This window comes from Pavona decussata, unplaced genomic scaffold (assembly GCF_977016875.1).
Source record: "Pavona decussata unplaced genomic scaffold, jaPavDecu1.1 SCAFFOLD_270, whole genome shotgun sequence".
NCBI classification, from domain to species: domain Eukaryota; kingdom Metazoa; phylum Cnidaria; class Anthozoa; order Scleractinia; family Agariciidae; genus Pavona; species Pavona decussata.
In genome coordinates this window covers 435,157-456,865 of record NW_028145672.1, presented here as the reverse complement: position 1 = coordinate 456,865, position 21,709 = coordinate 435,157, and the positions used below count along the sequence as shown (strand labels likewise).

The 21,709-nt window shown below is 37.8% G+C and overlaps 1 protein-coding gene and 1 non-coding gene across 2 annotated transcripts; both read right to left on the bottom strand.

Annotated features, from left to right (window-relative positions):
• Positions 1–5,215: 5,215 nt before the first annotated feature.
• LOC146455731 (coiled-coil domain-containing protein 6-like) lies at positions 5,216–17,873 on the bottom strand. Its single transcript, XM_085093907.1, has 8 exons — positions 17,615–17,873; positions 14,172–14,321; positions 12,948–13,076; positions 11,208–11,311; positions 10,346–10,506; positions 7,440–7,596; positions 6,507–6,711; positions 5,216–5,608 (listed from the first exon to the last, which is right to left on the bottom strand). The coding sequence occupies exons 1-8, from the start codon at positions 17,834–17,836 to the stop codon at positions 5,540–5,542; spliced, it is 1,197 nt and encodes a 398-aa protein (XP_084950033.1). The 5' UTR covers positions 17,837–17,873; the 3' UTR covers positions 5,216–5,539.
• Trnaw-cca (transfer RNA tryptophan (anticodon CCA)) lies at positions 8,461–8,532 on the bottom strand. The gene has a single exon. It is a non-coding gene; the product is annotated as a tRNA-Trp (tRNA).
• Positions 17,874–21,709: the final 3,836 nt, after the last annotated feature.

Below are 21,709 nucleotides of genomic sequence, written 5' to 3'. Positions count from 1 at the left end.
CTTTTCTCAACTAGCTAGATAGCAAACGTGACAGATTTACGCGGCTCAAAGGCGGTTTTTAACAATTTAGGAGAGACAAAAGGGTTGCTGTGTTTCATAAGTAATGGTACACTGAGCCCCCTGTCACACAGGACAGCCCTTGAGCTCTCCGTTCGGCTGTACTCCGTGTATGGCCATGTCAAGTGACTAACTTGTCTGTTGATCGCTTCCTTTCTCTCGGCCAGGCTACAATTACGGGAACTGTTTTGAATAGCGAAGGAGTTGGTTGTTCTTTTACGTCGCTGTAGTGAACGCATTTTTAAAGATTCCCAACTCACAGGCTTGGAATACAACACTTGTAAGGTTGGCGTTGATTTGTTAAGCTGTGGAAACGTATTAACGCGATGTCGGTGGTACGTTTTCAGCCTGCTGTCAGATTTACTTCTAAAGTTTGCTTCGTTTTTGCTGCATTCTTTCATTTTCCTATCCTTTTCCGTTTGTTCCACAAAACCCTCCCCGTTTTCCGTTGGTTTCTCTATTCTCCAGTCGCTGTGTTCTTCATCAGGGCTTTCGCGCGCTGTTTCATCCGGGGTTTTCAAAGTCTGGTACAATCTCAACAATAACTCTTGAACAACTTTTTCGTTACTCAAATCAATAACATCTGGCGATGGTGGTTTCACTACCTCAATATTCTTTTTTGAGCCTCTTCTCATCTTTGGAGCATCCTTAGCTGATTCTTTAGGATCATTAGAACCAGACTTTCCTTTAAAAACCCCGACTGCGAGAGATCCACGTTTATTAAGCTTTCGATTGTTGATCTGGACTCTCTGTTGGTCTGGTCTTTTCCCCTCCTCATCAGATTCTTTATGTTTTCCACTTGTGTTCTTAATTTCTTCGGTAGTAGAAGCACTCGGATAAGAATAAGCACGGCCCTTGAGTTTCGCAGTCTTCAGAATTGATTCTCGAGAGCTTTTTGTTGCTGTTAATTGCTGGTCTTCACCAATGCACGGCAGCCAAGTCTTTGAATTCTCGCTGCGATCATTATTTGACGATTGTTTCGCTGCCATGAGTTGTCTTGTCTGAGCCTATGGTATCAACTCAAACTTTCAAATATTTCAGCCCCGACTCCTTTGGACTGTAATACTTCATTTCCTCGCCGTAAAGCTCCAAAAACTGTTATTTGCACATAACCGAGATAAATTTAATTATATGAACAAACATCTGAAATCCTTAAATCCCTTTGATTCACATCACCATAGCAACCGCTGCAATTAGCTTCATTGCGGATTAATGACTTTTTTCTGTCCCTTTATGTTAAGACTTTTGATTAAAATAAACAACATACTTCGTTAAATTTATCGAATTCTTGAAAAATGGAGTTGTCCTAATGGAAGGTCAAGAGCAAATCGATATTTGACACTTATAACATCAACAAAATTCAAGGGTTTGTTACTTTCATTAGCACCTTGTTAATTGAGAGAAATATTGAAAAGCTATTGAATGTTTTTCAAAAGAAATCAGGGCGCAATTGTAAGCATGTGGGTTTTGTTATTTGTTCAAACTTTCCAAATATAAACCAAAACTTGGTGATGCAGAATAACGTTCAATTCTGTTTATGTTCATTAAAAAAAATTCCTTCATAGTTTGGAGTCCATGTCAAGCTTGAACCGGTGTACAAACCAAACTTGTAATATATGTTTAAGCTTATGTAAACAAGTTTTCCCAAGTGGGATGCTTGTCTTTTTGTCTTGGCAGAATTCCAGGGCCGATTGTTATCTTTACAATTAATTGTGTGTTCTGTCTCAGTCTCAAGGCCACGTCTATGGCCGTTTTTATACTAGAGGACCCATTATCCGTCTGGACGAACTTGGGCAAACATTTGTTTTTCGTCTGGTTATTCGTCTCTAGTATAAAGACGGGCAGAAGACAGATTATGCGTCTGGACGAACTATCTTCCGTTGTGCGTCGTTCTAGAGGAAACTTTGCCGTGTTTTGGTCAGGCAAAACTGCGCAAAATATTTGACAAAGTATCTTTAATTAAACATGAAATTGTTCTTAAGGCACCGAGAAGAAATATCAAGTGACTTTTCGAAGAACAAACCAAGATAAGTTTTTAGCAATAATTCTAGAACGCATGGGAAGAGCTCAAAGAAAAATAGAAGATAAAATATACCGCCCAATTTTTTCAAGTTGCAATCCATTCCATCCTGATCATCTGCGGCCACAGCTGATTAATACTAATAAGGGGTGCCTGGAAATGGCCTAAAGTGACTTCTGATAAATGGCTTAATTCTCCTTCTAGATTGTCTTGCGTTCAGTTGTGAAACAAAAGGAGAATTTGACATTACATCAAAAGTCATGGAATAAGGCTCTAGTGACTTCTGATAAATTGCTAAATTCTCCTTCCAGATTGCTTTGTATTCAGATGCGAAACAAACGGAAAATTTGACATTACATCAAAAGTCACTTACGGCGTTGGAGGAAAACTTCTCAGAGCAAGGACGAGAACCAACAACAAACTCAACCCACATGTAACGCCGAGTCCGGGAATCGAACGCGGGTCATATTGGTGGGAGGCGAGTGCTCTCATCACTGTGCCATCCCTGCTCTTCCCTGACAACAAACACACAAAAACAAAAGAGATTTCTCCCTTTTGGGGTATGTCACACTTAACATTTATTCCTTCAAACTTTGTGTCATAATCATGTTGCGTGACAACGGTCACGAAGCGTTTCCAAGTGTAACGCTGCTTTTATAAGGATCTCCACCCGGAGATGAAAAGTTTAAATAAAATAAAACAAAATAAAATAAAAAAAAATCAACGTCTTTAGCCATTAACAGGGCATAGGCTTGTTAACGACAAGAACAAAAATACAAAACAAATTAATACGAACAAAAATTATCTTCTTGAATCATTCCTTAACTTTAATAAAAACAAATCACGTGTCTTAATGCGATCGTTTACTCTCTCAGTGTAATTTGCCATCATGGAAAACAAAATCGTTTGACTTAACTCTAGGTTAGAAAAATCTTTGAATCGAGTGTGACTCTTAAGATTTTCTTGTCTAAAACCTTGCTTACAATTGAACGGTAAATGACCTTTTCGAGTGGGGTCTGAATTACGACCTTCTTCTTAGTTCAAATATATCTAATACATGTACTGCTTCGTGACAGCACTTTTTTGTTGGAATACAGTAGGCCAGTCTTGAGGTAGATCCCAAGAAAGTGAAGAGACCGACAACTACTTTGCTTGCCTGTACAGATCATACAGTCGTAAGGCCGTTTCGACAGACAAAGCCATTTTTATCTGTAGTACACATGGCTTCAAGAAACTGGTCATTTGCTATCCGTAGTTTCACTGCATTAAAAAGGTAACTTTAAACAAAACAAGGTTTCTAATTTTTGGTTTCCATTGGTGCAAATAAATCTTTTGTTTTTCCAAGTGAAAGTTGAGAGAGTATTTTACATTTGCAGACAAAATATAATCATCAATAATTCATGACGATAAGAAATCCATGCAAACTGCAAACAACACCCTTAATTATCTTTAACATCGAAGCAAATCTTATCTTTATCTTTCTTTAAATTTCTTAATTATTTTATTCTTTTTATGATTTTCTTTGCTCATTAACCTCCAACTCTGAAACTAAACTAAAGTTAAAGTGTCCGTAGCTTTCGCAACAAAAGCGTTTTTAAAAGTTAACTCATTCAGCTAAACTCTAAAAGCGTGACGCTTTTCATACTGAACGACACTACTGGTATTGCGTGACACTTTCATGATGTATGCACCCAAATGCTGAACTATCAATATTGCGCTTGCGCATGAAACACTATCCGTTACTGTGGAACATGCTGATAATCACGAGTTTATACCCTCAATGAAAGGCAAAATGCAATCAGAATATTGTCTAACCAATAAAAACTTATATACATCTTGTCATTTCTTACTTTAAAGATTGCTCATGACAAAAAAAGCATTAGCAACTCCGGATCAAAGTACCACAATGGTAGCAAAAAATGTTAATTATACAACGCAACGGTAAAGTTGAAGTATTTAGGGTGCGAAAAAAAAAAACCAAAAAACAAATCAGAGACCCCCACTTCTTAAACCTTGAAAAAATAAAGGAGAGGAAATTTTGTGTTTGTAAGAAAAATACGAGAAATAACTTTTGTAACCGCGAGAAACCTTGCCGCGGTTAGAAAGCGCAGGAAATAAACACTACGGTTGGCAAGCGCGGGAAATCTCGCCAAGATTCACAAGGGCGGGAAATGTCGCCAAGATTGACAAGGGCGGGAAATCTTGTCCCGTGAGCCAAAAACAAACGCAAAATGAAGAAACAAATCCAACAGTAACTTCACTTTGGACAATTTCAGAAAAAGAAAAATGCAGAGAAGAGAATACAACATGCTATCAGCGAGTTACTGCTACGAAGTCAGGAAAAATCTAGCATAACGCCTGTTAATTCTGCTAATAACGGAAACAGTTGAAGCTAAAAAGTCAACATTGACAATCATTTAAAATTGTGTGTAAAGACCACACAAAACGGGTTTAAAACCTGGCGCAAAGCTAAAATCTCAAAATATTTTCACCCAAAATAACAGCCCATTTTAGGCTACAGCTTTTTAAACCATAGTTTTGTATGCGTGATTACTTGAAATGTGATTACATGTAGTTTACCTCCAACCACAACGCCGGCCGAAACAAAATTTGGTGATTTCTTCCAATTTCACGCCGTTTTTAAGATCATTTTATATCCGGCAATAACTTCCTAAAACAAAAGCTATTCTTAACTACAGTAATTGAATTTATCGTTACTCCATTATTGCGCCATTTTAAAGATTTTTAACACCCAATCTTAACGGTTCAAAACAACTTTTCTAATGTAATTTCTAGATCAGTGATTTTAAAATAACAATTTCTAGTCCTTATAAAGAGGCTTTACATCCAACAACACCGGCCATCGCAACTATTATTCACTTCCCTATTAAAGTGATTTGCTCCTATTTCAAGCCAATTTAAAAATTTTTTTACAACTTGCCACCACAACGGCCGAAAACAACAGCTTTTAAAGTCATATTAGTCTACCAACGATTAATCACATTTAAACCCCATTTTAAATCTTTTTACGCCGAATAACAACGGCCACAACAAATACTATTCTTAGTTTGTATCCCTTATCCTGATTTGACTTCACTTACACCTAATCTTAAAGGTCGACAACGACAACGTTTTTTTAACAATCATGTTTCCTGGGAACAGTGATTATTAATATTTTCACGATATTTAATAGATCACTTTTTTACACCCAAAGATAACAGCTTAAAGAACAGCTTCTATCGCCATCAGTTAAATTTTTACACCGTTTAAAGGTCTGGCTATTAAAACCCGATAAGGCAAATAAACCACATTGTCAGGACAAAGCACCAATGATCTACCTGCGGGTCAACATCGTCTTATGCCACATCTTACAGAAGTCTATACCGATCCATATCAGGGTTAACTTGCAGTCCGCAAGGAGTCCATATCATGTCATATTATCTTAGTTGTCCGGGAGATTGTTTATGATCCTGAGGAAGGCCTGGGTCCGTGTGGCGACGCACCAGGGGAGGAGTAAGTCCGTTGGCCTCGCTGTGAACAAAGCAAAAAGAAATTGCGTGATTTTCTCACACAACTTGTCACGCCAACTCTTTTGGCGATGAGGGACTGCGTTGATTTGCTCTTCCCTCGGTAGAGTCAATAGGGACCTTAGGATCAGAGTACGAGTACAAGATTAAGTACGAATACGACTTTCAAATTTCAAATCAGTCACATCCCCAGAATTCTTGCTCCTTCCCGTTGTTTACCAGCAGATAAGAAGAGTGACACTAGAAACAAGACTGGTGTGACAAGTGATTGTCTAAACCACGCAAACTAGATTTGAGGAGTCGTTGCGGTTCTCGTACTCAATCTTGTACTCGTAGTCATTTCCTGGACCATGTAACTGGTCTAAAGTCTGAAGTGAAAGCTAGAGAACAGTGGTAATCTGTGCTGCTGTTTATTATACTACATAAGATGGCTGGGGTGTTTGAGGTAGTTCTTGACATCCTACGCTTTACCGTTCAAGTGAAAGCTAATCTAGAATACTTCTTGTAGTACTGTTTATAATGCAACAAAAGGTAGTTCTACATTTGAGTCCATGGAAGAAGTCCTAAAACGTGACCATTGGAATGGAAGCTACTGAGCAGTACTTTCCTGTGGTGCTGTTTATTATGCTGTACAAGGTGATCCCAACTTTTGAGTCAGTGGGTGAAAGCCTAAAGTGTGACCATTCAAATGAAATCTACTGAGCAGTACTTTCCTGTGGTGCTGTTTATTATACTGCGTAAGGTATTTCTAACCTAAGAGTCTAAGAGTAAAATACTAAAGTGCGACCATTATTTTTTCCTTATCTCTCTGGCATTTACCAGAACATTTTCCAACGATACATACTGTAATCCCCCCTCCCCACCCACGCAAAGCCTAACTACATACTAGGGCAAAACTATACCTGCACGGAGTGAGTTGGAGGTGATGAGCTCGCGGAGGAGTGGGATCCACTCAGTCTCTCATTAGATGGATATCTTGGCATGCGCGGTGAGGGCGGAGTAAACCCGTACCCTGGTGATATGGGCCTGTTGGTGCCCAAAGGAAGGGGGCTGGATGAGGTACGGTCCCTATGCGATGTGCCGTGAGAGGTCATCTCATTAAAGTGCCTGGAACAAAAATTCAACATCACTACAAGTGCTCCGCTGTTAAATTAGGGAAACAGAACAGACGGGTTCAAAAGCTTTCTTCTGGAACTTTGAGGAAGAAGATGAGAATCTTCGCAAGTTTTGGGAGGGTTTTGGGAAAAGTTTGCAAACTAAAGGGGTCAAGTCACCTAAAGCTTTTCTTGAAAGAAAGGGGTTTAACGAAAATGGGTTTGCAAAAGATTTGCTTTATTCAAATATTTTAGAATTAATAGCAAACCACCTGATAATGAGAAAAAAAAAAAAAAAAAGAAAAAGCAAACAAAAACAAACAAAAAAACTGGGAAAAGTTTCGCTAGTCGTCTGAAATTGTCACGTAATTTTGAACGGTGAACCATATTTTCACATAGCACCTTATATCTTGGTTTTACACGTTACTACAACTTACGTTGTTCCTTTCCTGTAACAGGTCATTACAGTGATCCTATGTGAAAATATGGCTGATTCACTTAGTGTGAATATTCCTTACTGTCTGTTTCACGTAATTTGTGACTGACCGTCGGCAAACTTCGGTATTATTCGGATGACTTCGGAGATCACCGGAAAACTTCGAATGTTTTCGGAAATCTTCATTGTCTTGCGAAGATCATCGGAAATCTTCGGATGCTGTTGGTTGACTATTGAACATTTTCGGACGACTTCGGCTGATAATCGGAAATTTTCGGATAATTTTCGGTGCTCTTCGGACCTACCTTTCATCGTCCATCTCCAGACTGGACTCGCTTTCCGACAACTGTCGGCTGAGCGCTTCTCTTCTTTCCATTTCTCGGAGCAGTTTTCTTTGTAATCTGATGTTTTCTTCCTTGATATGGCGTTCTTCCTTGGCGTAAGCCGCCATCTTTTCACAATCTAAAGAGAGAAACACATTAATTATGCGTATCTGGCATACCCCGCAGATTTTGCCGGGGCGGATGACATCATCGCCAACTTGGCAAAGGTGCAGTAACCGTGGTGAAGTAAGCGGTCGCGCGACTAGAAGCTCTCAACTTTTGCAAATCCCCCTATTTAAATCTAAACCTGGACAAAAGACATTCTATTACCGTTTAGTAAGTCTGTGGAACAATTTAGACAATTCCTTTAAACTCTGCAACTCTGTTCTTATTTTTAAGCGTAAACTTCGAGCCAACTTATTCGCCGCTTTCCTTTCTGGTCTGTCTTAGCTTTTGCATAAAGATTTAAAATCTTGTTATTTTTAGCGACCATTCTGTAGCTTAATTTTAACTCTTGTATAACTCATTGCATCATTGTAACTTTTAGATTTACTACTATCGTTTTGACGTTTAATGTTGTAAATTAATTATTATTGGCACTGAAAAGCCCTTTTCGGGGAGTGTCATTAAAGTTTGTATTGTATTATTATTGTATTGAGAGAGAGCCTGGAATCGAGCTCATCGAACGCACTCCCTAATCTTTCATTATTACTTGTTTACAGTTATCCCCGCAGTTGCATATTCCTTTAGCGCATTTATTCAATATTCCTCTGGAGCAATATTCCTTGAGGCTTTAACGAGGGATAAATGAATTTGATCTAACGGTTGAAGTCTTTATCTGTAAAGAGCAATGATATTATATTTCCGGGTTTAATTTATTTATATTCCTAGAGTTCAATAATCCTTTAGAGAACGCACACAAAAGAATTCAACCGAAATGCCGTTCCCCCCAGTTTGACGATATAAGTAAGAGGAAATGTAAAAAAAAAAACCAAAATTTCCCTGACCCCGACGTGATTTGAACACGCAGCCTTCTGATCTGGAGCCAGACGCGCTACCATTGCGCCACGGAGTCAAACACACCATCTCATTCCATATTTGAGATACTAATCACTCACGTAATTAGGAATGTGTCTCAGGCAATTTTCTAAATCTCTCAATTTGCGCTATACATTATACATTAATTTCGTAAGTTTAAAATTTTTCCTCCTAGTTCAAGTATTTTCATTCTAATAGCAAAATAAAACGGAAAGGATATCCGACTGTGCGGGGGCGCATTGTTTTCAATTATTACAGCTGTTTAAACAAGGACTCTGAAACAAACCAGGCTAGTAGAGAATAAACCAAAAAATATCATAGGTTGACCATTGCACATACGCAAAACCTCAATTACTAATAACGTTTTAACTGAAATAATGCCAAAAGGTCTCGGCAACAGGAAACAAGAACTGATTCTAATAAAAAGCACAACGCTTTTGAGTTTAAAATGAGACATAAGAAGATGGCTTATGTACAAGCCAAAGCGTGTCTCATTTTTAACTCAAAAGCGTTGTGCGTTTAAATTATTACAATCATAACTTAGGATATATTATTCAACAACGAGTATGCCTGTGTCATTACTGATCATACATGTTACAGAGTATACAGGACACAAGTCGCATACAGCATAAACCTTCATGTAGTACACAAGGCCCAGCTCGCCCAATACTTTGTAAGTAATGTAGGTATTGTAAGTATTGCGAGCATTGTAAGTATTAATTAATATTAGTAGTAGTACTGTAAGTAAGTCACTTGCAACAACATGCACCATCGACTGTGATTGGTTGATTGCCCTGTGTATCTGTCTGGGTTAAGTCCTCAGTGTCCCAAGAAACCCACCCAGCATGCAGGATGTTTGTCCCATGAATCTAGTTTAATGGCCTTAGCTCCCACGAGTCTCCTGTAGCTCAGTGGTAGAGCATCCGAACTAGTAATCAGAGGGTCTTAGGTTCCACTCCTGATAGGAGCACTCAGATTTCCTTTTTCCAAGTATGCCTGTGTCATTTACTGATTAATTAAATAACACATCATTCTCATTTATAGTAGGTATTGTTAGTACAGTAAGTATTGTAAGTAGTATTTAGTATTGTAAGTGTTGTATTCTGTGTCATGTAAGGTCAACAAAAGAGAGCATCCGACCCTAGTGCGGGAGGTTATGAATTTGTTTCCAATGGAAACTCAGATATTTTTTATGTCCCACACTCATCATCAAGCTACTGGGCTCCACCATTTGTGAATAGATCTTTTCGCCAACCAAACTACAGTTAGCTAAATATCATAAGAGTTATTGTAAATCAGAAACTGGAAGAAATACATTACAATATAGGGGCCCTGTGATTTGGAATTTCACTAAAGCAAGACGGTTAAATTTCCAGACAGCTTCAATAGCTTTTAAATAAATTTTGGAAAAGCATTCCAAAGACATTGACTCTCTTTCTTTTGCCAAGAAGGCATGCATGATCATGAACAAAACAAAAAAGTTTACCATTCAATTTGTCAGGTCAAGAAGTCAGCTTTTTGGGGGTTTTTGACCTGAGACCCCACTGAAAAAGACGATTTAATGTACTGTATTTTTAATAACTTCTAATTGTTGTTTCTAAAATTTTTACTATCTAAAGAAATCGAATTGTTTTGTTGAAGTCAATTTTTTTTGTATTCAGTTTTAAACAATAGTAGGTTGACATCAGCCCTTTGGTTGCCCATAGTCTTAAACCTATTCATCAAATAAACATATGTATGTATTGCACGATCAGTATTACAACTTTCTAGTTTTTAACCGCAGGGAAACTGCAATACCACACTCTAAAAAAAAACCTATATGAAATTACTTGACAAAGTGTCAAACTTACAGTCTGCCTCTGACTTGGCTAGCTGTTGTCGAAGTCGTCTGATCTCTTCTCTCAGTGATGTAATGTGTGATGCTAAATCACCAACAGCGTCTTCTCCATCTCGGAACTGTCTGGGGGAGGGTGGTTCTGAAATTGGCTCTTCTAACTTCTCTTGTAACATCCTGAAAAAAGAAAGCATCTGTTGTAGACCTGTATTGTACGGGTATTTTACACCCCCTTCACACTGACGCATTTTCATTTGACAACGCATGCTTTTTTAACACGTTTTTGCCCATCATCCACACTAAAACACCAAAATCGCTAATGAAAATGGAGACTTCTGACAAAGGTTTGAAAGCTCCAGAGAATTTTAAAAGCACATCATTTTGATAATGCTTGTCTTTTTTTTTTTTGCAATAAGCATGGTGAAAAAGAAGAATTGAAAGACATAACTAGCATCACTTGTTCACTCAACATTGGTTTCAGTCCAGATCCAAGCACCTACACATGCACAATCCCAGGTCCCAGCCAATCTTTGGCAGTGATTAGTCACCAGGAGAGACTCTGGGAAAATCGAAAAAAAAATTTTTTTTTGATGGGCTGCCCCATAACTGGTCTGTCTTTCCCTTGAATTGTTTTACTGCAGAAATCCTATGGTAAAAAAAATTTCAGTAGTGCAGATTCTCTCCAGGTGGTGGCAGCCATGCCCATGCCATGCTAAGTTACAAAGAAAAAGTGGCAAGGAGACCAAAACTAGCAAGCTTATGTGTGATTTGGCCTCCCCAAAAACTAGTGCAAAGCATTGTAAAACATGCAAAATTTTAAGTCAGATGATTAGTTAAATTAGCACCACGCATTTATCACAAATTTAAAAACTGCCCACCTCTTCTCTGCTTCTAATCTATCCATTCTCTTCCAAAGTCTGTTAACTAACAACTCCTGTTCTTGTTCCAATGTATTCTCCAGATCCACTTTCTCTTTCCTCAGCTAGCGAAAACAAAAGAACATCACATGTTGGTTATATGGGTAACATATTTTCAAGTCACACTACGAGCCTCAGATGGTGGCCCACACAGCCAGAGCCTAACCTGTTTCTGTAGCATGAGGCAACTGGGAGTATTGCCACTCCCCCCTGGATAGGATGCTAGTCTATCACAGGGTTACCTGAAGCAGTTGTTCAAGCACCAGTTGTTCAAAGGCCGGATAACTTTATCCTGTAGATAAATCACTATCCGACAGTTTCAATCTGGGAAAAGATTTCAGTATTTCCTCTTGCACAAGCGAATATGCACACTCTAACCACGGTTAAGTTTGGGAGTGTACGAAAACCTTGGACAACGTTGAACGTGAAGAATAGTGCCTTATCCAGCGGATAAAGTTATCCGGCCTTTGAACAACTGGGGCCAGGCCCCAGTTGTTCAAAAAAAGATAACTTTATCCAGTGGATAAGCTGCTATCCAGCGGATAAAATGTACTCCAACCAAATTTTTTGGCAAGTTTTTCACACAATTCCATCTTTAGATTAGACAGATGCTTTTACTTTATACACAAACTATAAGGCTATAAGGAAATTCTTACACACATTTTATCTGCCAGATAGTGGCCTATCCAGTGGATAAAATTATCCGCTCTTTGAACAACTGGGGCCAGGGTGAAGAAAGACAATGTGGAGCAAAGTATCCTGTCTAAGGAAACAAAACAGCAGTGAAGAGACCAAGCCAGCCTCGAATTACAGAGCGTTTGATCTTCCGAATGAAAGTACAATGTGCTAACTACTAGCACCACAACGCTTCAATGACAGGAAACATACACTGCTGCATATCAATGCCATAAGCTCCTCATTTGATCAAGGTAGATGTGTCAGACTTACAGTAATCTGTTTTTTCTTCATGTTCGAAATTACCAGAATGGAAGTTTGAACAACAAGACCTGAGCACTGACAAAAGCAAGCTTCTAGGGTTGGATTATTGAGTCACATTTCCTGCATTTTTCTGGATTGGAAAATTGTTATAAAATTTTTAAATTTGAGACTTACAGTGTAATTCCAATATGTTTTTTATTAACAGAAAATATGCATGAAAGCCACCCACAGGTGATTGACAAAGTTCTTCTCTATCATTTACAGTCAACTCTCACCTTGCAGACACCCCAATAATACAGACAGCAACTTAGAAATCCCTGGAAAAATTAATTACAGACATTTGACTGAAATAAATTCCTGCCATTACGGACTCTGGGGTCCATTTCTCGAAAGTCCCGGTAACTTAATGGACCCGATAAGTGTCTTTAATGATAAATGTATTTAAACAGAAGTCAATGTTTATTACATGTAGCTTTGAATACTAAATTTTTAAATCTTATAATTTCATGAAAACACTGGCCAAGTACCATGTCTGTAATCATTGTGTAATCGGCAAAAAAAAAAAACATTTAAAAATATACTTATCGGGCCCAGTATTACTGTAGTTACTGGGACTTTTGAGAAATGGGCCCCTGTCTATTAACGACACTAACTCGCGGTCTCAATGGCGTCTGCAATAAAGCGAGTTGACTGTACAAACAGAGGCTCTTCATCTCTATTATTTTCTTTGCCTTTTATTCAATTGTGTCATCAGTGTAGTACCTGTTCCAAGGTGGTCTGTTTTGAAGTCACATCAGACTCCAGCTTGTCAATCTTTCTCATCAGTTTGTTCACTTGATATTCTTGTTCCTGCTCCAATGTCTGCTCCAGCTGAATTTTCTCCTGTCGCAACTAAAATAAAATACAGATTACATGTGAGTCAGGTTTTTAATAATTAAAAACCTGACTCAATTTACAATTATTGTAAATAATTATTTTATTGTAAATAGCTATATAGTAAGTGTAGGTTGATTTGATTTAATCTGTATAAAATTTTTCATTTTAGAGGGCCACAAGTTTGTCAGTAATTAAAGTTACTAAATATGAATTTTTGAAACATATATATTTAATTTTAAATACTGTTGTGTGTTACTCCCTTAATTTAAAGTAGTCTTACCTTACCGTAACTTACATGTACCTGAAGGCAAATGCAAGGGGACAACAGATTATAATTTTCCTCCTGTGTAATGCTCTTAGTTCAAATTTTGTCAGTCATCTTGTGGTGACCTTTGTTACAGTAAGAAACATTCCCAAGCACATATACATGTATAAAAATAATACTTGCCACAAATATTAAAAACGAACTAGTTTTCTATATGGCACAGTGTGAAGATCACTAAAAAAGCCTCTGATTATTTTGTGCCAAGGAAAATCAAGATGGCCACTCCACATTAAGACTCCATGATTGCTGTCAAACAAATTCACTATTCTTCAAGTCTTAATTTACATAACTGTAGAAAAAAATGTACAGTATTTACCAAGGGAATTGATACCAAATATTCTTTTGGATACATTGGTCAACAAGCATTTTCATGTTGTCTGGATATAATAAAATCTAATTTTAAAGAATGTCTCGATTAGTAAGTTGTATCACTTTACATTGACTCACCAAATTAGCAACCCTTATGACAGTTTTTGTGACCATAACTTTTTTTCTGGCCATTTCAACCAAGATAGTTGCAGATCAAAGACTGTTGTGGTTGCTTGTCATTTCATACAACCTCCCTACTCTGGCAAGTAAATCTATTAGCTCTTTAAGCCCCACTATCAAAAGGCATATTCTTCTCAATGCTTCCCCATACATTTCATAATAATTGGGAGAATTTGTTTGAACATCAAGACAATTTATATCTGGTGACCATTTACTTCATTCCCATGGCACAAATGTTTGCCTAAGTTGTAACACTGCAAGAAGAAGTTACATGTAGAAGCTGGTCGGGTAAGTACCTGCATCAGTTTTCTTGACAAATCATTTGTGAGGAATTCTTCTTCTTGCTCATAGTTCATAGCCAAGGTTTCTTTTTCTTTCTTCAGCGACTGGATCTTTTTCAGCAAGGTGTTGGAAATAAACTCTTCCTCTTGTTCTGCTTTAGCTTGCTGTTGGGTACAAGAAATAAAACAATTTATATAATTATTTCAACTGAGTTAGTGCACACAAAGGGCAAAGATATTGGATGCAAAAAACTGAGCTGTAATGATACACCAACAGCATGAAATGCAAGTAGGATTTGTGATTGAGTCATCACTTTTTCTCTCTCTATTGTGCCCACTTTTCTCAATGCCAATTCTGCTCATAGTTTTTCCATGTTATTGTAAATAAAAATCTTCAAAACTTGAGTCAGCAGCTTGTGTTTCCACTTGGCTTTACAGTCAACCCAGGTCACGCGTGAACAATATTTTTGAAATTTAAACGGAGTTTTGAAATTTACATGTCAGTTTTGAAAATCGCCAACGAGATTTCAGAGTTCCCATATAAATTTCCCTCGCTTATTGACGGTATGAAGCTATGAATTTTTCTTTACATTGTAAAATTGAATATTTCAAGAATAATAATTGTTTCCCAAGTATTTTGAATATTTTTTTCAGTTAATGCGTCTTTTTCGGAATGATTTCCAGAGAAATGTCCAACATTCCATTCACACGTCGGACATTACAAAGAGAAATTCGAATGTTCATTTCATTCTTGGAAATACTGTTCACATGTGACCTGTGACTGTAAAACATTTTATGATGTCATTTTATGGTCTATTAGGGCATAGACCCTAGAAAACTGCCATCAATTTGTTAAATGTACCTGAACTACGACACAATCATTAAAGTGATATGACACTTTTCAAGACGATACAACAGCATGCTCAGAAAATACTAAAAACAGTGAATACCAAATAATGTTTACTTCCATTCTAAAATCAGCCAACTTAAACAACATTTTATATTACTTCACTGAGCATGCTTGTATTAGCAACAGCTTTTTTACTGTAAAAATAACCGCCAAACTACTTTCTGCTGCCCCAAAATTACTAATATTGCATCTGGAGTGCTTGTACCTTTTCTGCTTGTTATTTCATTAAGACAAAATATAATAGAGTTTAGCTTGATTCTCAGACAGTCCAGGTCCCTTCTGGCCACACGAAGGAAGGGCGAGAGAAGGGTAATAGAAAGCTTCATGTTATATCAATTAACAAACCTTATCATTTGTATAAAATATACAAGAAAATTACACAGTCTGGCAGCAAAAGGAACTAAGGTTATTGGGTGCTCCCTGGCAAGAAATAATGGTGGTAGCAACACGCCCATAAGTGAACAATCAATGTGACAGCGACTTTTGATTTTGTACATGTCATGTCACGTGTGACCAGTATTTTTAAAATTTGAATGGACTTTTGAAATTTGCATGTCCGTTTTGAACATGGACAACGAGAGATTTCATAGTTCCCGTAGAAATTCCCCTAGTTTATTGACGGTGTAAAGCTATGAATTTTTCTTTACATTAAAGCATTAAGTATTTCAAGAATAACAATTGTTTCCCAAGTATTTTTAATCTTTTTTTCTGCTAATGCATCTTTTTCAGAAAGATTTCCAGAGAAATGTTCAATATTCCATTCACATGCAGACATTACAAAGAGAAATTCAAATGTTCATTTCATTCTCGGAAATACTGGTCATGCATGATGTGAATTGACTGTAAAAGATGAATATTAATGATAATAATAAGGACTGGTCCACCTCAACTCTGAGCTCTTAGGCTACTTGTGGCACAGTCTTCCTATAATAATATTTAACTACTCTGGGCTTTTGTATGGTTTTCAATAAACTTGAACACAAAAATTTCTGCTTTATTCCCTGCTCTGTTCTCTGGGGTGTTTCTAAGGTTAAATCCTTCCTTTACACCTTGCAGTGACTCTGGCAACTGAATAACAACATGTCTTTGACAGCTTTTAAAGGGACGGATGGCTACATTGTATGTATTGCAAAATGGTGTTCGTAGGGAAGGTACACATATTATCAAATATTGCTAAGTATTATAAATTTGTTTGTATGTCCTTTCCCTGTCTTTCTTTATCTAAGCAAATGCCTGAATCACCTTCATAAGAGGGAGCTAGAGAGAGTGGTGGAAAACAACATTTTATTGACATGCTTAAGAAGAGGAACTATGAGAATAGTTTATTATTCAGTGAGTGACACAGGCAAACTCAGAAAAAGGAAATCCGAGTGGAGTCCTATCAGGAGTCCAACCTAAGACCTACCGATTTCTAGTTTGGATGCTCTACCACTGAGCTACTGGAGACTCAAGGAAGCTAAGGCAATTAAACGTTCATGGAACTATGTTAGGACATCAAGACACAGTATCATGATCTATTTTTAGCAACACTTTGAAAATGGCAGTATAACAAGTTGGTCAAATATTCTTTAAAATTGCTATTCTTGGGCACAAATACTACATATAATTGTTCATAAACATTTTCAAATGCAGATGACCAAGATACCAAATTTCAAAGTGTGCTGACATTTGCAAGTTTTTCCTTAGTGTCCAAAAAAAATACTTACCATGATATTGACTTATCATAGCTCATTTCTTCTTTGAAAATTCGTTGGATTTTATCACGAACCAAAGAAAAGAAAATTTCTATGACACTTGTCCCTTTAAACATGAAGTATTCTGATGGAGAATGATTATCTATTGCGTTTACTTGAAACAATAAAATCTGTTTTGAAATCAAAACAGTGCACTATAATATGCTTATATTGAATATGACATACCATGTAAAAAGACGCTTTGTTTGACAAAACAATGACGATTCAAATTTTTGTACGTTTTCAGTCGTGCCAGCAATTTTTAGTATTTAAAGTCTGCTAAAAATTAATATCTCCATATGCAGAATGTTTTCATCATCAAAGACAAATACATGTTCTTGTAAATGATGTTATAAGCGAAACGCATAAGCGAACAGATTACGAGATTACATCAAGGATAACAAGCTTCGGATCGAATATTATTTTGTAACAATAATGTAAACGCTTATAACAGAAAAATAAAAAAAATTGAACGGGTTTCCTGTTACATAACTATTACTAGTTGCTTGGAAAGCTCTATATAGGAAATCTACATTTTGAAGATGAATTTGCGCAAAAGAAATAAATAAATCGCACCTAATTTTTCTTCCCGGAATAGTATGCATTTTGTCACGTAAGAGAACAGGCTTTACTAAATTTTTTCTTATAAAGCTAGCGAGGTTCAAAATTTGTCTGTAAATGAAATCGTAAGGATCGACCATACATATGAGAGCGCTTCGGCAGTACTTCACAGAACCGCTGTTAATTTTTTAAAAATCTTTTCTAATTATAAAAAGATTTTTGTGATATTTGGTGGATATTAACGCTTAACTTACAATTGAAACGCTGGCCTGTCGAAGAGCTCTGTTTTCCTCTTGAAGTTGTTTACAGCGTAACTTACAAGTTTCCAACTCCATTTTTAAAACTCTGTTCTCTTGTTTCAAGCGTGCAATAAGGTTCTTTTCCCTCTGAGCTACAGACGATGAGCTTTCGTCTGCGCTCATATCACTGTCGCTAAATCCCGTGGCCTCCATTGAAGAGCTCAAGGAGCCCGCCATCTTGGAAACACACAACCAGCACAATGCATTGCGCGCTCAAAAGGGCCTGATCACACTGCGCAGATGGAGGCCAAAGTCAAAGAAAGAAACAAACAGATAGTATTGTGTAAACAGCTGTATGTACATCTGGTTAATGAAGCCACTTTTTTCGTTACGTTCTTAACTGAGTTTATATTGCAATTTTCCAGGGATGCCTGTGGAGCTTGAGGATACCTGTGGAAAGCAGCCACACGAAAAATGATCAGTCAAGACTTAGCCTAGCCTCGACCTCGTAGAGGCCTCTTTTCCGTTCTATTCGCTGAACTGATGAACGTGAAGAAAACAGACCTCTGCCCTGGCCCAGTCGAAACGGACTCGCCCGACAGTTCAGCGAAAACAACGGAAAAGAGGCCTCTGCAAGCAGGGAACCTCAATCGAAGAAGGTTGGGGAGGAAAGATTTGCGTGACGAGCCAAAAGAACGTCTGCGAGGGAGGCTAGTGGCCTCTTGGCTCAAGAAAAAACTGGCCCCTTTCAGACCTGGTGCTCGGGTTCGGTTTTCAGCCACGGATAATCTGAACTTAGATCTTTTTGTTGCCCGCACTTCCTCCATAGGTACAGCCGAGCATTCGCGCACCGGTCCTGAACCGGCTTGGCACGCGCACTGGTGCCCGTTTCTCGAAAGTCCTGGTAACTTATCGGGCCCGATAAGTATATTTTTAAATGTTTTTTCGCCGATTACACAGTGGTTACAGACATGGCACTTGGTCAATGTTTTCATAGAATTGTAAGATTTTAAAATTTAGACTTCAAAGCTAACGAAAATTGGCTTCTGTTAAGAAACATTTATCACCAAAATCACTTATCAGGCCCGGTAAGTTACCGGGACTTTCGAGAAACGGGCCCCAGGGTTGAAAGGGATTTCTCAGTTCCCTCGCTTTTTGTCCATGCCTCCCTCGGCACTCTCGGCCGTGCCCTTTCCAATGCCCTTGCACGGTTCTGTAAAGAAAGACATTCGCTTAGTTTCCGAAACCTCCGGGAAAGTTTTGATAAACGGAACTCACCGCTTCTTACCGTATTTCTTAGCACAAGTTATAGACGGTAAGACTGATCGTTATACCATGCAGTAATAAATAAATAAATAAATAAATAAATAAATAAATGAATAAATAAATAAATAAATAAATAAATAAATAAATAAATAAATAAATAGAATAAAAAAGTTGGATTTATAAACGGAAAAATATATGTGTAAAAATTGTCCGATACTTCAGCTTGGAAAACAAGCGTTCTTTGGGGGCTACAAGATGGTACTGGTCCCGTAACGCATTTACTTATTTTATTCTTGCCTCCAAAGAAGGTTTATTTTCCAAACTGACATATTGGGCAATTTTTATACATATATTTTTGCAATTGATAGACAGACAGAAAGCCTTTATTTCAGCACGATTAAAATTAAAGCTCTGCAAGCTTGTGGGGTCGTACAAAATAATAATAAAACATGAATATAAAACTATTTACACAGTAAAATCCTCACATCCTTGATCCTATTTTAAAATTCCCTATATATATCCTTTTTTTTTCTGTTCGTCATTTTTACTGCCTTAAGGCCCGTTAGGGTCGGTCTTGCTATCTAAACCTTATCATCTAAAGTATTTCCTGATCAAGGTCTGCAAAAGATACGGCATTTCTGACCGTCTTGTCGATGTGGTCTTGCCAGACTTGTTGTCACAGGCTTTCTATCCACTGGCTGTGTGGTGGTGGACAATACAAACATGAGGTTGTGCCCTAGGTACTCCTGTGAAACCGCGAATGAGATTAGATCCTCAAAATATAGACACAATTTAAAGCGTTTTGAAAACCCGTTTTATTGACAGTTTCATTTATCTCGAAGCAAAGTTGATAATTTCTCGTTGCTCAATTGATACGTCCGTTAATTCCCAAAAATTAATCTAATCAATTAATTTCTTCTAGTTCTAAGAACAAAACAACAACAACAACAACAACGACAACAACAACAACAATCTTTATGTGTACTCTTGCCTTATCAGGCCCGTAGCAAGGCTAAAACAACTGAGGGGGCTCAGCAAAATGGTTAAACAAAACCAACACCCCCCCCCCCCCCCCCTCGTCACCCCCCAAAAACCAGACTGATTAGGGAGTTTAAGATGCAACGACAACATAAAAAAGAAACAGAAAAAAAAGTAGATTCATTAAGTAAAACAATAACTTTGCACCTGCATCACACTTTTTGGTACATTTTGTTGCCGTTTCTTTTACGTGGACTACCATGTGAAGTTTCCTAATTTCACGTTTGAAGGAGGACGTAAACAAAGGACGACAAATTTTTCTTTCTCTTTTAAAATTTGGCTTTAACCGGGCAGTAAGAATCCGACTGTGGGAGAATTTTTTCTCTGGCTCTCGAGAGGATATATTTGAGTGTCTTTCGACAACGCGCGAACAGTAAATTGTTATACACTAAGGAGGTCTAAGGACATTTTCATTGCTATACATGAGCGGATGCCTTAGAAAACAAGTAGTTTATTTTAACAGCTTTTAGGGCTTAAGATTGGTTGATTTCGATCCATTTTGGCTCTTATTTCCAATTCACAAGGTAGGAGTACCTTTGTTGTTGTTGTTGTTGTTGTTGTATATAAAACAAACTGTTAGCGAAGGAAACTGAAAGGTAGTAAACACGTTTTTAAAGGGCTTTGAAAAGGCATTTGCAGCGTTAGAGTTTAAGACTGATTGCTGCACATTTATTTGGTTTAATTATTTATTTTTTGGCAAACTGTTTTGTTACTTCCAAAAATTCTGGGGGGGGGGGGGGGCTCCAGCCCCCCTGCCCCTCCCCCTGCTACGGGCCTGCTTATGTGAAACCGTCATTGCAAAAATATTAGAAATAAAATGCCCATTTCCCATCCTGGTCCTTTCGCAGTTTCATTTGTGAATAGACAATATATATAGGAGTTGAGTCGATCGGTCAGAATGGAAAATGTTAGTTACTCAGAAATGCACAAATAACAAAGAAACGAAAGTGTTATTTTACCAGGAATCTCAGTTTAATCCTGACCGTACCGAAAAAGATGGCCGACTGGTACTGATTCACCCATAATTCTTAGCGTACGATAACCCTAAAAGCTTCAAACCTTCAAACCTAGCATACACAATGTTGTTAGCACAGGGACGAATGTCCCAAAATTTACTGTCGTCTATGTGCCTATTGGCTGTGTTAGGTTCGCATGGTATTGAGATAAAATATACAGCGACCATCTTTTTCCGCGTACGGTGGACATGAGCAGCTCTGTTATCGACTCCTTCGTACAAGTACAAACAAGGAGACGTCACCGTGAAGCTATAGATAGTGGAAAAGTCACGTGTACCGACGTGAGCGTACGGAGGTGGGGCTGGGAGCTTCGCTAAAGACACAAATTTATTCTGGCAACAAATTCCACCCAAATTACTTACCTGATCCTAGGCAAGAGAAGAAAGACAACCCTACATTGCATGAAAATAAGGCTCTATCAATTCATAAATTTGGATGCCTGATGCAACAACAAACATACTCTTCTTGTCTAGTGTCATGGGTTTCGATTTCCATCCAAGCCTGATTTTTTCCTCATGTTAAGTCAGCACACTCTAGTTACTTCAGAATGATACCAGCCAGTTTTCGTCCTGAGTCGGTTTGGATTCAAAAGATCTGTTACTTGAAGGGTATCTTTTTCCTTGAGTGAACGGCGTAGCTTTTTGGCAAAGTCTGGTCCTAGTACAAAAGCCTTGGAGGAGCATAAGAAACAGAGTACGGGAGGGATGGGTATCTCAAGGAAAGGAAATTTTTCCTCTCAGGAATATTTTGCATAACGTTTTTTACCGGAGCCTGGGCCTCATCATCACTT